At 42.8% G+C, this 11,161-nt stretch overlaps 2 protein-coding genes across 6 annotated transcripts in view; both read right to left on the bottom strand.

Moving 5' to 3' along the window:
- LOC104911971 (kinesin-like protein KIF20B) overlaps positions 1-11,161 on the bottom strand; it is a 44,601-nt gene that overhangs the window by 3,499 nt on the left and 29,941 nt on the right. The window contains exons 26-29 of the mRNA XM_031554579.1: positions 6,627-6,699; positions 3,335-3,491; positions 2,151-2,289; positions 521-705 (exon numbers count right to left, since the gene is read on the bottom strand). Of these exons, the coding sequence (XP_031410439.1) occupies positions 521-705; positions 2,151-2,289; positions 3,335-3,491; positions 6,627-6,699 (554 nt within the window). The remainder of the gene's footprint in view (positions 1-520; positions 706-2,150; positions 2,290-3,334; positions 3,492-6,626; positions 6,700-11,161) is intronic.
- On the bottom strand, positions 476-5,710 carry LOC104911970 (kinesin-like protein KIF20B). Of its 5 annotated transcripts, none has more exons than XM_019617647.2 (7): positions 4,975-5,710; positions 4,251-4,857; positions 3,335-3,491; positions 2,764-2,850; positions 2,484-2,600; positions 2,151-2,289; positions 476-705 (listed from the first exon to the last, which is right to left on the bottom strand). In XM_019617647.2, exons 3-7 carry the CDS (start codon positions 3,488-3,490, stop codon positions 491-493), a joined length of 714 nt encoding a protein of 237 aa, XP_019473192.1. In that variant the 5' UTR covers position 3,491; positions 4,251-4,857; positions 4,975-5,710; the 3' UTR covers positions 476-490. The 5 variants fall into 5 exon arrangements, with proteins under 5 accessions (XP_019473192.1, XP_031410304.1, XP_019473195.1 ...); XM_031554444.1 differs by lacking the exon at positions 4,975-5,710 and having other exon boundaries at positions 4,251-4,495; positions 4,608-4,931; XM_019617650.2 differs by lacking the exon at positions 4,251-4,857 and having other exon boundaries at positions 4,975-5,709.

Genomic DNA, 11,161 nt, shown 5'->3' with positions numbered 1-11,161 from the left:
GGAGGCACCTCTATCACATGATCACATCTCATCCCACTCCATTAGAGAGTTAAGATCAGCATACAGCTGTTTGTTGCATTTTTTTTCCACATCCTCACTAAACCTAGAACACTTTTACACAGATTTGGTTCATGCACATGTAGAAGACAGTTGTCGTTTCTCCCCCGGCACACTTTAAGATCCAGATTGGAGCCAGACTTAACACATGCCTGGGCTCTCAAAGTTATTCAGAAAGAATTGGACTGCCACCTGTCTTTGACGCACCCTTAACTAACTCATCAATAAGATCAAGCTAACTCCACAACTAAAATACTCCAGTATGGAGTGGCATGCCACTAAGATGATGCTTCATTCTTTTTCGACAGGAACAGAAAGATGAATAAACAACTACGTATGAACACACAAACCTGTCTCACTACGTGTGAACACACAAACCTGTCTCATTACACAATGGACAGGATCGCATTGAGCTCTCTCACGATGCATGTACTCATCGTTTCTTTGTGAAGTAGTCTCCTACCTCTTTTGTCAGACGAAGCAATGAATTTTTAAGAGCAGTTTCTTCTCTCACTTGGTCTTTAGTCAGTTTTATGTAATCTCGCCACCGAATAGGTTTCAGATCCATTTTTGTGTATAGCCTTCCTCCAATGGTTTTAAACAACATATCCATTGTCCTTGGCAAAATACCAACATCATCTTCTGTCCCTGTAAGCAATACACGAAAGAAAAGCCCCCGTTATTATCGTGAACAACATACAAACATAAATGAAGACGAAGATAACTGATTTGAATTTCAAGGCACACACAAAGAATTTAGAGGCCAGTTACAGTCTGAAGCAATGTTTGCAGTGTTACTAGACAGTTTCTGAAACACAACCCATTCCTTAGACATTACAGGGCATCACTTGAAAACAGCCGGGATATTCTGCATAAGCTTAGCCTTAAGAGAAGGGGAAAAAAAAAATGCAATCAAATCCCACATTTAACTAATTTGCAAATTTTCTACTGTTTTCCAGGCTTCCTCCCCTGTCTGAAATAATCCTGATGTACAACCAGAGAGATGTCACAGCAACACTGCTGTATTCGTCCCACAAACCATACAAACAAATATCTAGGAGCCTTGTAACTATTGTTCAAGGAACTCAACTTCTCTCTCCATTGCCTTTTCCTGGATAACACAACTACCACCGTGTCTTGCCTACTCCATGCCTTAATTTTTGCAATGTCACCAAACACCGTGCACTCTGAAGTGTTTGGAAAGTCAGTCATGAACACAAGAGAGGACAAACCGCAGAAGAAGTTAGGTAATGCTGTATGGAAGCCGCATAAAAAGAGAACTTTGAAAGATGTTACCCTGCTGATTCTTAATAGCTAAGTCCTAAAAATGTAATACTATGAGAAAGACTCAGTTCCAAGATCACATACGGAACCGCTGGGAATACACAGTAACAGAAAAGTGCATAACAGAAATACGGGAATTTGTTTTCTTGTGAACTCAAGCATTTCATTTGTTACGACAGTCTTAAACATAAATAACAACTGCTTCCAGCCAAAAAGAATACTGATGTATTATTTCTGTACTATTAAATCTTAAGAAAGACAATCTTCTATGATGTTGTTATTACTAAACCCAGAAATTTGAAACAAGATGGAAATAGCCTGATCAAATGTTTCAAAATGTTTAATCTCTGCCTACGATAAATCCAACAAACTCAGACATACTTTCTTCAAATAAAAAACAGCATTTAAGATGCACACTGTTATTGTAGGAACCAAAACCAAAGTTACTCTAGTGTGGACTGACTTACACCCTTCTCACATACTGATCTACATTTGTTTTCACAGCTTCCTCTTCCCCCTAAGATTTGGAGTACTTGGACAAGGAAGTCATACACATCTCTCTGAAATTCCTGCTGCCTTACAAAGGACTATCACTGCACGTATACGCAAATTCGGAGGGTGACTACAGTTCTCACTTTAATAATATATGTCATGGAAGAAGACTTTCCAAGGCTACTAATATTCAAAAGAAGGCAACGCACAAGGCCTGTTGAGTCACTAGGTAAGAAGTCACAACATCTCTCTCCTCTAGAAGTAAATCCTGCTTTAAGAAACTAATTCAAGGAAAAAAAAAAAAAATCTACTCTTACCTTGGAATGTGTAGGTTTTCCCAGCATTTGTAATGCCATAGGTAAAAACAAGACGATTGCATCCTTCTAGGAAGTCTTGCACTGGCTGCTTCATAGTACCTTCAAAGAATTCTTCTTGAGTTGCTTCAGGTCCAAACACCTGAACGTTACCAAGAAGCTGGTTAATCTCTTTAGTTTGTTTAAGCAATCCTTACATACTTGTAGGAGTCAGATACACGTTTATAATTATAAAGAGCACTCTTAAGAGAAACTTGTTTGCTTTACATTAAGTAACAGAAGACAGGCAACTGCTTCCACAAATAACTTAGAAGCATTTAAAGATAATTCATTTACTCGTGAAAAGGTGAACTTCTGTATCGTCTGTCCTGCAGTTTTTTCAATCAGTCGACTCAAGGAGCTCTTAGGGGGTTTCAGTATAACGCTTGTTGAGTCCTCAAGTGAAACACACCCCTATTAAAAGGAAGCACAAGTAATGCAGGCATCAGAAGTGTTGTAAAGGTCACCTTATGGGGAAAAGAAAACAAGTACACATTAAGGGGTTTTTGTTGTTGTTGTTGTCTGGTAGTTTCTTTTTCTTTTTCTTTTTGTTTTTAAGATAAAGTAGATGTGGTACCTGCAATCCATTTGCTCTTTCCAGTGCTGTAAAGGGCTTAATGCGCAGGCAAACTTGTATGTGTCCCCTAGGCTCCAAACTAGACCTCTAAAATTGAAAGAGCTGGAAGTTACAAATCTGACTAGATCCTCTGTTTGATGATTAGCACATTAAGACAGCATTCTTTTCATCAGCCTGATGTAACAGACTCATTTGATGACACGGGAAGCAGGAATATTTCACTCTCTGTTTTCACAAGTGCTTTGGCCCCTGCTAAACTTCCTTGTGAGAGCCTAGAGTTTCAAAATAAATAATACCACAGTACACTCATATACTGCATTCAGGCCAACCATAAGAAGAAGTATTCCATCACTGTGCTTCTCTGAGGTGACGTTAGCTTCACCCACTGATAGTGGTGCACCTCATAAGGTATCAAAGCAACACCATGCATCTTGGTCTAGTCTACGCACAGTCTAAAAGCACAGAAAAGATGACTGTCACCTCCTCTTAAAGATTCTAATTCTTCTTACCAAGAAAAGAATGACGTTTATTTTAAAAGATCCAATTCATTTTAATATTAAAGCTTTCTTACCCGGCTCATGTCTGAGCTTGAAGAAGCTGAACTAAACTCATCAGAGAGATTTGTTTTAATATCTTCCACGTTTACTAGTCCTGTTCTTTCAGGTAGCTCCACACTAGCTACATAGGACGGTCTGAAAAGTTTATCTTCGTCTGAATTTGGTTCCATTCTGCAAGATAATACAAAGAGAAGTTATTCTTCGCTCTTTCAACACATGACGTAGAGTTCCTAACCTCAGTTAGGCAATATGAGACTAAACGATATCTGCAGTTTGCTTTGTGTGTATGGACTGACTCTTGCTTCCTCTTCCTTTTCTGTTCTACTCAACTTTCTTTATCTCAAACCCACAAGCGTAACCTTTTTCCTATTCTCCCCTCCATCTCACCACAAGGAGCAAACCGTGTGGTACCGAGCTGCCTGTCAGACTAAATTGCACCACAGCTGCCCGTCGGGAAAAAGCCTTTTGCGTGTAGCACAGCCTTGCTAGAGCCATGATGGCTGATGAAAATAGTCGCAGATACCATTTAATAAAAGCAGTCCCCCTCCACATAACCTTTCCTGTCATCTCATTTTGCAGTTAGAGTCTCCATTTGGAATAAAAGCGTATCAAAACAAAACAGTGCAATGGCTTATCCCTGTAGCACCTAATAAATCGCTGGTATTATAAAGGATAACCCAATGCAGTTTGACACAAAGCAGAACTCAGAGGCACGATGAAGTCTAACAGGTAGCTTTGGCTATTGAGAGGATACTAAAAATCAGAAAACCTCATGCCAGAGCACAACTGTTGGTTTTTAAATCCGCTATTTAACTCCTTCAGTGTATCTCAGTCTCAGCAGTGATCTGCTACACAAAAGGAAAGCGTAATTGATTCAGCATGGCAGGACACCAAAATAACCCTCAGGAAGTACATCTGACTTAAAAATACCTGTGTATTTTGTCTGCACTTCATTCTCCTGCTGCTTCTTCCTGTGATACTACAGGGGCCATCTTTGCAGTCTATATCTGCACTCTGAAATAGCTTGTCAGGATATCCCTCATCTATCACGGCAAAAAGCACTCTAGCACTTCGGTGCTGCCCGGCTTCCTACAGCTTGGACAGCGATTCAGCTGCCTTACAACACTGCGCCCTCACGCCAAGCTCCGGCAGTGCACATGCAGTGTCCGTAAGTGCTAATAAGGAATAGAAAACGTTTGATACACTTCAGCGGTTACAGCGGCCGATGGGACAGCGCTGGGTCACAGGCCCTTCGCTCGCTGACAGCACTGCCTCTCACGCACTCACAGTTTTGATCTCCGCGAGCAGCACAAAAAACCGGGATGTCTCAACGCACAGCTCAGCCTTCCTACCCGACCTGCAAAACGCACGTACGGAGTCGGACAAGGCTAGGCAGACATCGCCGAAAGTCACGCTGAAGGTACCGGGCGAGGCGTTCTCTACTCTCTAGCCTACAGCTTTCAGGCACGACGGGCAGCTGTTCAAAACAGGGGAAAGCCCGCCCTGCAATACCGCCCGAGCTTCAGCAAACGCCGTCCTACGGGAAAGAAACGGACCCGCGCTGAGCAGGGTCGCTCCCGCACGTCGCTAGGCAACCACAAACGGCCGACGCCGCCAAAGGGGCCGTACGTCACGTAACCGCCGCCTCACTTACGTTCAGCGATCGCTGCTTGCAAAGCGGCATTTATCAGGATCCTGCTCTCGCGCTGAGATTTCTCGCTTGTGAAGCAGAGGGCAGGCGTGCCCGCGCCTGCTGCGCCTCGAGGGGCAGTCTGAGGGGGCAGGGGCAGCCCTCAGCCTCATCCCGTCCGGCGACACTTATCCCGCCGTCAGGACTTTGGTGGCACGGGGAGGTCAGGAGACCACAGCACCCCACTGCAGAGGCCTCCACTGCTTCTGCCTCAGTATTACCTGTTCTAGTTGTAGTTGGGACTGGACGGTTAGAACAGACTCGGAAATGTTTACACCAGACTAGAACGCTGCAAACTGTAGCAGACAAGAATACCTACATCTTTCTTGGTTAACCGCATGCACATGAAAGCATTACTGAACAGCTTTCTCCAGATATGGTCAAAATTACCCACATTCAATGAGATCTCAGCTGTCCCTGCTCATGAGGTACAATACTTTACCTTAATGGATAGTACACCTGTCCTTTTCCACTTCTATCCCGGTATTTTCATTCTCCCCCATCTGGCATGAAGTGACACCGAGACATCACATTTACGATGAAAAAGACTTATACAGAACACACTTTAAGCAGTCAGAAATGTTGGAATTTCAGAAGTCATCTATTGCAGCTTAACCCCTGAGGTAGCTCAGCACTACGCAGGCGTTTGTTCGTTCGCTCCCTCAACCCCCCCCCTCCAGGTTTGATGGGGGAGAGAATAAAATAAAAAACAACAAAGTAGAACTCACGGGTCAAAATAAAACTATTTACAAAGATTGAGAAAAGGAACAGGAAAATAATTATGACATACATATATATGTACGTAACACGTGATGCACAAGCAATCAGTCGCTCACCACTCACCAACTGGTGCCCAGCAAGTCTCCAAGCACTTGAAAAGAAAGCCAGAGATTAACTCCTACTCCTTTGCAAACTCTCCTTCTACAAGGAATATCGCCTTGGCCAGCTCCTTGGGTACCCTGTGCCTCTCAGCTCCTTTTCTTGCTCCTCATCAGTAGCACAGTGGGACAGACTGAGGGGTCCTCAGCTCTGTGCAGCGCGGCTCAGCAACAACTAGAAACACCCATGTGTTATCAACACTGTTTTTCTCATAGAGCCAAAACACAGCATTGTACTGGACATTGTGAAGCAACACAATCCCGTCCCACTGAAACAACGACACCTTCTTTCAGCAATAAATCTCTGAGCGCAAGAAGTCTTCAGCATCCAGCAGGAAAGGTGCAATTTGGAATTTTTGTATGATAAAACATCAAACTTTGTTTCTCAAAGGAAGAAATCTTAATCCCATCGATCACTCAGAAATAACAGGAGATTACAGCATTTACTAGAAACGCATTGTAAACTCCCAGAGTAGAATCACATTTTTGTTTTGCATCAGTGTTTCTGGGAAAAACTAGAGACGAACTTCATAGGAGGATCTATGAATGTTAAATTCAGCAACTTCAGAAACAAACTCTTCCTCAGAAAAGGTGATCTCCCATACTTGCTCTGAAACTACAGAGGATCTCTATTTCTGCCTAATTATTTTTTCAGCAGGAATTTCCCCAGAACGTAAGATAAAGAATAGGTCCATGAGCTCTCCTGACTGAGATGTCAGTCAGCAGCAACAGGCAAACAAGTTATAGTTGGCACTGGTACGTATGAACTGTTTCATCACAGTGATGATGAGAAGCTTTAATTCTGAATAACCTGCAAGTATAATCAGTTCACAATAAATTATGCATTCTGTTGATAAAATTGACATAAAAACAATGGGGAAGACAAAATATACCTTGTTCTCCAGTCAGACTCTCTGCTAAGGTTCAATATGAGTAAGGAACTGAAGGGCTCATCTTGCAGTTGGTGTTCTGGCAGTCTTTTGCTGTAGTTTTTGTTTGCAAGGTGTGTGTGTATGAGGCTACACAGCTGAAACAAGGCTAAAGGGCGAAGGCCTAGCTTACGTGCCCGGGAGAACATCTCCCGAGAGCTTCTGACAAACAGGGCATGCAGTTTCTGCTTTGTGCAAAGGACATTTGTGTAAGCTTCATAGAATGTAGAGGTGAAACCGATGCCACTTCTGTAAACATTTATGTTTTGGTAATAATTTTGCACTTCAGAGAGCTTTCAAGGGGATGTCTTAAGGACTGTTACAGATGTACTGAGGAACAACGCTAGATGTTCATGGGAAAACCGGAAAAACTTCAAGCAATGCAGGCACTGGGTGCCAGCATGCAGAGGGCAGCCCAACCTTTGACCCCAGGTGGTTCAGATGAGCTTGCTATGGACTTTTCAATCCTTTCTGAGTAGAGGAAATGGCACAGAAGTCCAAGAAGTGCTGAGCACCGTTCTGAAACAACACGTAGGCAGTACATCTCTTAAGCGGGGCGGCTGCGTGAAAGGTAACTCCAGAAGTGACAGAGGGGAAAGACATTGAATGCGCTGCAGTGCAGATGCTCACCACAGGTGACACGGAAATGCAGGAGCTGAAGGAGCTCCACTACAACAGCAGCATAGCTCTACGAAGCTCGGCTAAGCGTGCCGAGATGCGGGTGTGTTTGAAAGGAGCAAAGCACTTTCGCTACCCGCCGCTGGCAGAGGGAGGGCTGCTGAGCCGGATCGGAAGGGCCTCAGCGCCATCGTGCGGGCGCCGCGCCGGCTGGCCTATACGGATGCAGACGCACGTGCTCACCCACACGCGCACTTCTTGTTTGTATCTGGACTTTTCTTCTGTCACAGCGCAAGTCCAGCCCCCAAGGAAGCTCGGGTATTTTGTACGTCTACTTAAAGCTGTCCTGTTACAAAGAAAACTCCCCAAAACATTCGGTTCTCCTTTCATGGAAAGGAGCAAAAGCCCAATGAGAAAAACCCACTGTTACAGCTGTTCCACTTGTGGCATTTTTACCCACAAAAGCTGGAAGAAAATATTTGAAACTACGACATTTTACATTCGATAGGGAAAAGAGCAATCAAATCAACAAGGAAATCACACCACAAGAAATTCAACATGCTTCCTATCCTGCGCTTACCTTGTAGATTTTTCTTGGTTTCAAAGCTTGTTTGGTGATTTAACGACAAGCAATCAAACCGTCATTCAAAGCTGCGTGTTGGAATGTAAATCTCACTGCAGGCAGAGCAAGGTTACACAAGGGGAGGAACAATCCTGCTCAACAGGCACGTATTGATGGGTTCTAAAATTAACTTGAACTATACAGAAGAACAAGATGGGGGTCAAGATGAGCAGCTGGTTGAACTTGTGCTGAACGTGGAACAAAGCAGACACAACTCTGAGAAAGGCAAAGAAAAAATACGCTAAGTACGGCCCACTGTTTACGACTGTGCCATGACTTTCACTTTGTGCATTTATTATGCCTCCAGGTGTGACACTTGTTTAAAATGCAGAAACGCTCACCTGTCACCTACGTAAGAGTCATGAGCGATGCACTCTTCTCAAGTCCTGAAAAAGGTCAACTCTAGCCCTGAAAAAGGTCAGTCTAGACAGATAACCAAACCACAGGTGGGAGAAAACAGAAGATCCGGACAGAAGCACGAAGGACCTCAAAGTGTAAAACTACCTGTGGAAAGATTAAACAAAATTTCGCGACAGATGCATTTATTTCTACTTAGGAAGGAAAGCCAAATTTGAGAGACGGTCAGCTTATTCTATCTTGTATTTGAATGAAGAGGTGAGAAAGAAGATGGCAGTGTCAAGCGTGAGCTGATGAGAGGGAAATCAAAGTCCTCGTTCACTAATACAAAACCCAGCAGACACTGATGACGCTGTTGGGTCAGAGAGCTATGCAAGAGCTGCGTACTGTGGTAGTCAGGCTTACTTTGCCATTTGAAAGTTAGGTAGAAGACACCACTCTTACTCCAGAGAGGACATAATACGGCAGAATATAGGGCTACAACTCTTCTCCAGTCTGGAAACAAGAGAAGCAGCTTGGAATGAGAATTGGATCTTACAAGTCAGGATCTACAGAAGTGAACCGCGTGTTATTCTTATGAAGAAACATTTCATGGCCAGAGAGCCTAGTGGAGAAACCTGTATCAGAGCTTGTTGTCACTGAACTGACTCTCAGCATCTTTGTTCACGTTCAAGCTACAGTCACCTAAAAATTAACACTACTTTGATTAAAGAAATACTGACGACCACTTTTATATTTGTTTACATTTTCAAAGGTACCTAGAAATGCGGGTATGTAGGTGAACTGCAGCAGCGATTTAACTATCATATTTTTCAAGGGAAAGAATTTCTCTTCTCACTCGTGTTTGCAAGTCAATTTTTCAATCACACAAAAGACAAAGAATAGCAGTGCAAGAAAACTTGCAGCTGTTAAATCACGAAATCACTTCCAGAGGACACTACAGCTGTACTATCACAAACAAGCAGCATGAAGGAACTGTCACTGCCTCTACAGAGCAACGAGCCGTTGCTAATGAACTAGTGAGACTTGGAGAATGGAAGAAAAGATTGGAGAACGGGAAATAAATCTCAGGCTAAATGCTGTTTCAAAGTTCTCAGAAAATTTTGAAGTCAGGCCAACAGCAAACCACAAAGGGCAATCCCGTAGACAAGAAACTCTTCTTCACAGAATCACAGTATCATAGGGGTTGGAAGGGACCTCCAGAGATCATCGAGACCAACCCCCCTGCCAAAGCAGGTTCCCTACCCCAGGTTGCACAAGTAGCTGTCCAGGTGGGTCTTGAATATCTCCAGAGAAGGAGACTCCACAACCTCCCTGGGCAGTCCGTTCCAGTGCTCCGTCACTCTCACCGTAAAGAAGTTCTTGCGCACATTTGCACGGAACTTCCTATGCTGCAGTTTCTGGCCATTTCCCCTTGTCCTGTCTCCACACCCTGCTGAAAAGAGTATGGCCTCGCCACTCTGCCCCTCACACCTTTATCAGGTCCCCTCTCAGTCTTCTTTTCTCAAGGCTAAACAGACCCAGTTCACTTAGCCTTTCTTCATAGGAGAGATGCTCCAGTGGTGCTGGAACGTGTAAAACCTTGCTGATAGAGAATTCGTCAAACCGTTTGTGCCCAACCCACTCGTTTTAGTTACGCTTTTGTTGTCCTCTTTTTATGTTTTAATAAACAATATAAAAATAAAAGTTTTGTTCATTATCTATAAAATATATTTTGTATGCAGTCCAAGACAGTCGCACTTCACTCAGCATGGCCCAGGCAGGCCAAAAGGTTGGACACCAATGCAAAGAAGTTTGATGGGAAAGAAACGGACCAAAAATGAACATTCAAAATAATCCAGTAATCCAAGTAAAAAGTAAAAATAAACCAACAATATCACATGGTTTGCAGTAATTCAAGAAAATAGAAGAAGTTGCCTGGGCAAGGAATGACAGCAAATAAACTCACTGGGACTACCTTATTTCACGGATATCAAAAGCAGGTCATTGTGAAAGTAATTTCATCTCTTTACAAAACACAACCAGAAAGGTTCTCCTAACTATATAAAACCTGAAGAAATGCAGTCTATCCAAACATCTGTAAATGCTACACTGATGAACCCAAATGTTAAATGCCTACACAAGCACTGATTAGGAACCAAGGTCTCAGTTGGTTATCACCAGGTCCAGTCGTAGTTGAGTACGGGGCAGTTAGAGTATACTCTGAAATGTTTACTCCAGACTAGCAAACTTGAAACAGTAGATAAACATTCATGGATATTAGAATTCCTCCAAGATGTATTAGGTTTATTTTTCCAAACTTAGTCATTTAAAGCTGAAATCACACAAGTGATTCTTTCTTCCACACTGAGGAATTGGCACTATCTTCTCTCCAAAGAAAATCCTTTAAAAAGATTCAAAAATTAAGCATTATCATGTACTCATCCCATTCCTCTCCTGCAAAGTTCTGCTAAGTACACCAGTCACCTGAAAAAAGCAATTCAGGCCATCCTGAACAAGTATAGTTATTGCTGCACAATGGGTAAATAACAAACACTTCTAAAGACACCATTCCGATACAGGGGAGGCAAAACAAACCAAAAACAAACAAAAAAAAACAAACCAAAAGTAAAATGCAAACACATAATTCAAGAAAGCTTGTATTTATTTCAACTTCAACGGAGTCAGTTTGAAATGACAGAAATACACTGTACACCTATTTACAAACTTAAGAGCACAACAAAGCAACCGTTACAGTTTATTAACAA

This window comes from Meleagris gallopavo, chromosome 8, assembly GCF_000146605.3.
Source record: "Meleagris gallopavo isolate NT-WF06-2002-E0010 breed Aviagen turkey brand Nicholas breeding stock chromosome 8, Turkey_5.1, whole genome shotgun sequence".
Classification (NCBI taxonomy): domain Eukaryota; kingdom Metazoa; phylum Chordata; class Aves; order Galliformes; family Phasianidae; genus Meleagris; species Meleagris gallopavo.
This window is presented reverse-complemented; position numbering and strand designations above follow the sequence as displayed.

Bases quoted from the DNA above. Each gene is read 5' to 3' on its own strand.
- LOC104911970 (XM_019617647.2), bottom strand. From the start codon at position 3,490: ATGGAACCAAATTCAGACGAAGATAAACTTTTCAGACCGTCCTATGTA. The intron at 2,851-3,334 runs GTAAGAAAGCTT...TTTCAATTTTAG, and splicing joins CAAGCTCAGACATGAGCCGG to AGGTCTAGTTTGGAGCCTAG. The intron at 2,290-2,483 runs GTAAATGAATTA...GGTAACGTTCAG, and splicing joins AGAAGTTCACCTTTTCACGA to GTGTTTGGACCTGAAGCAAC.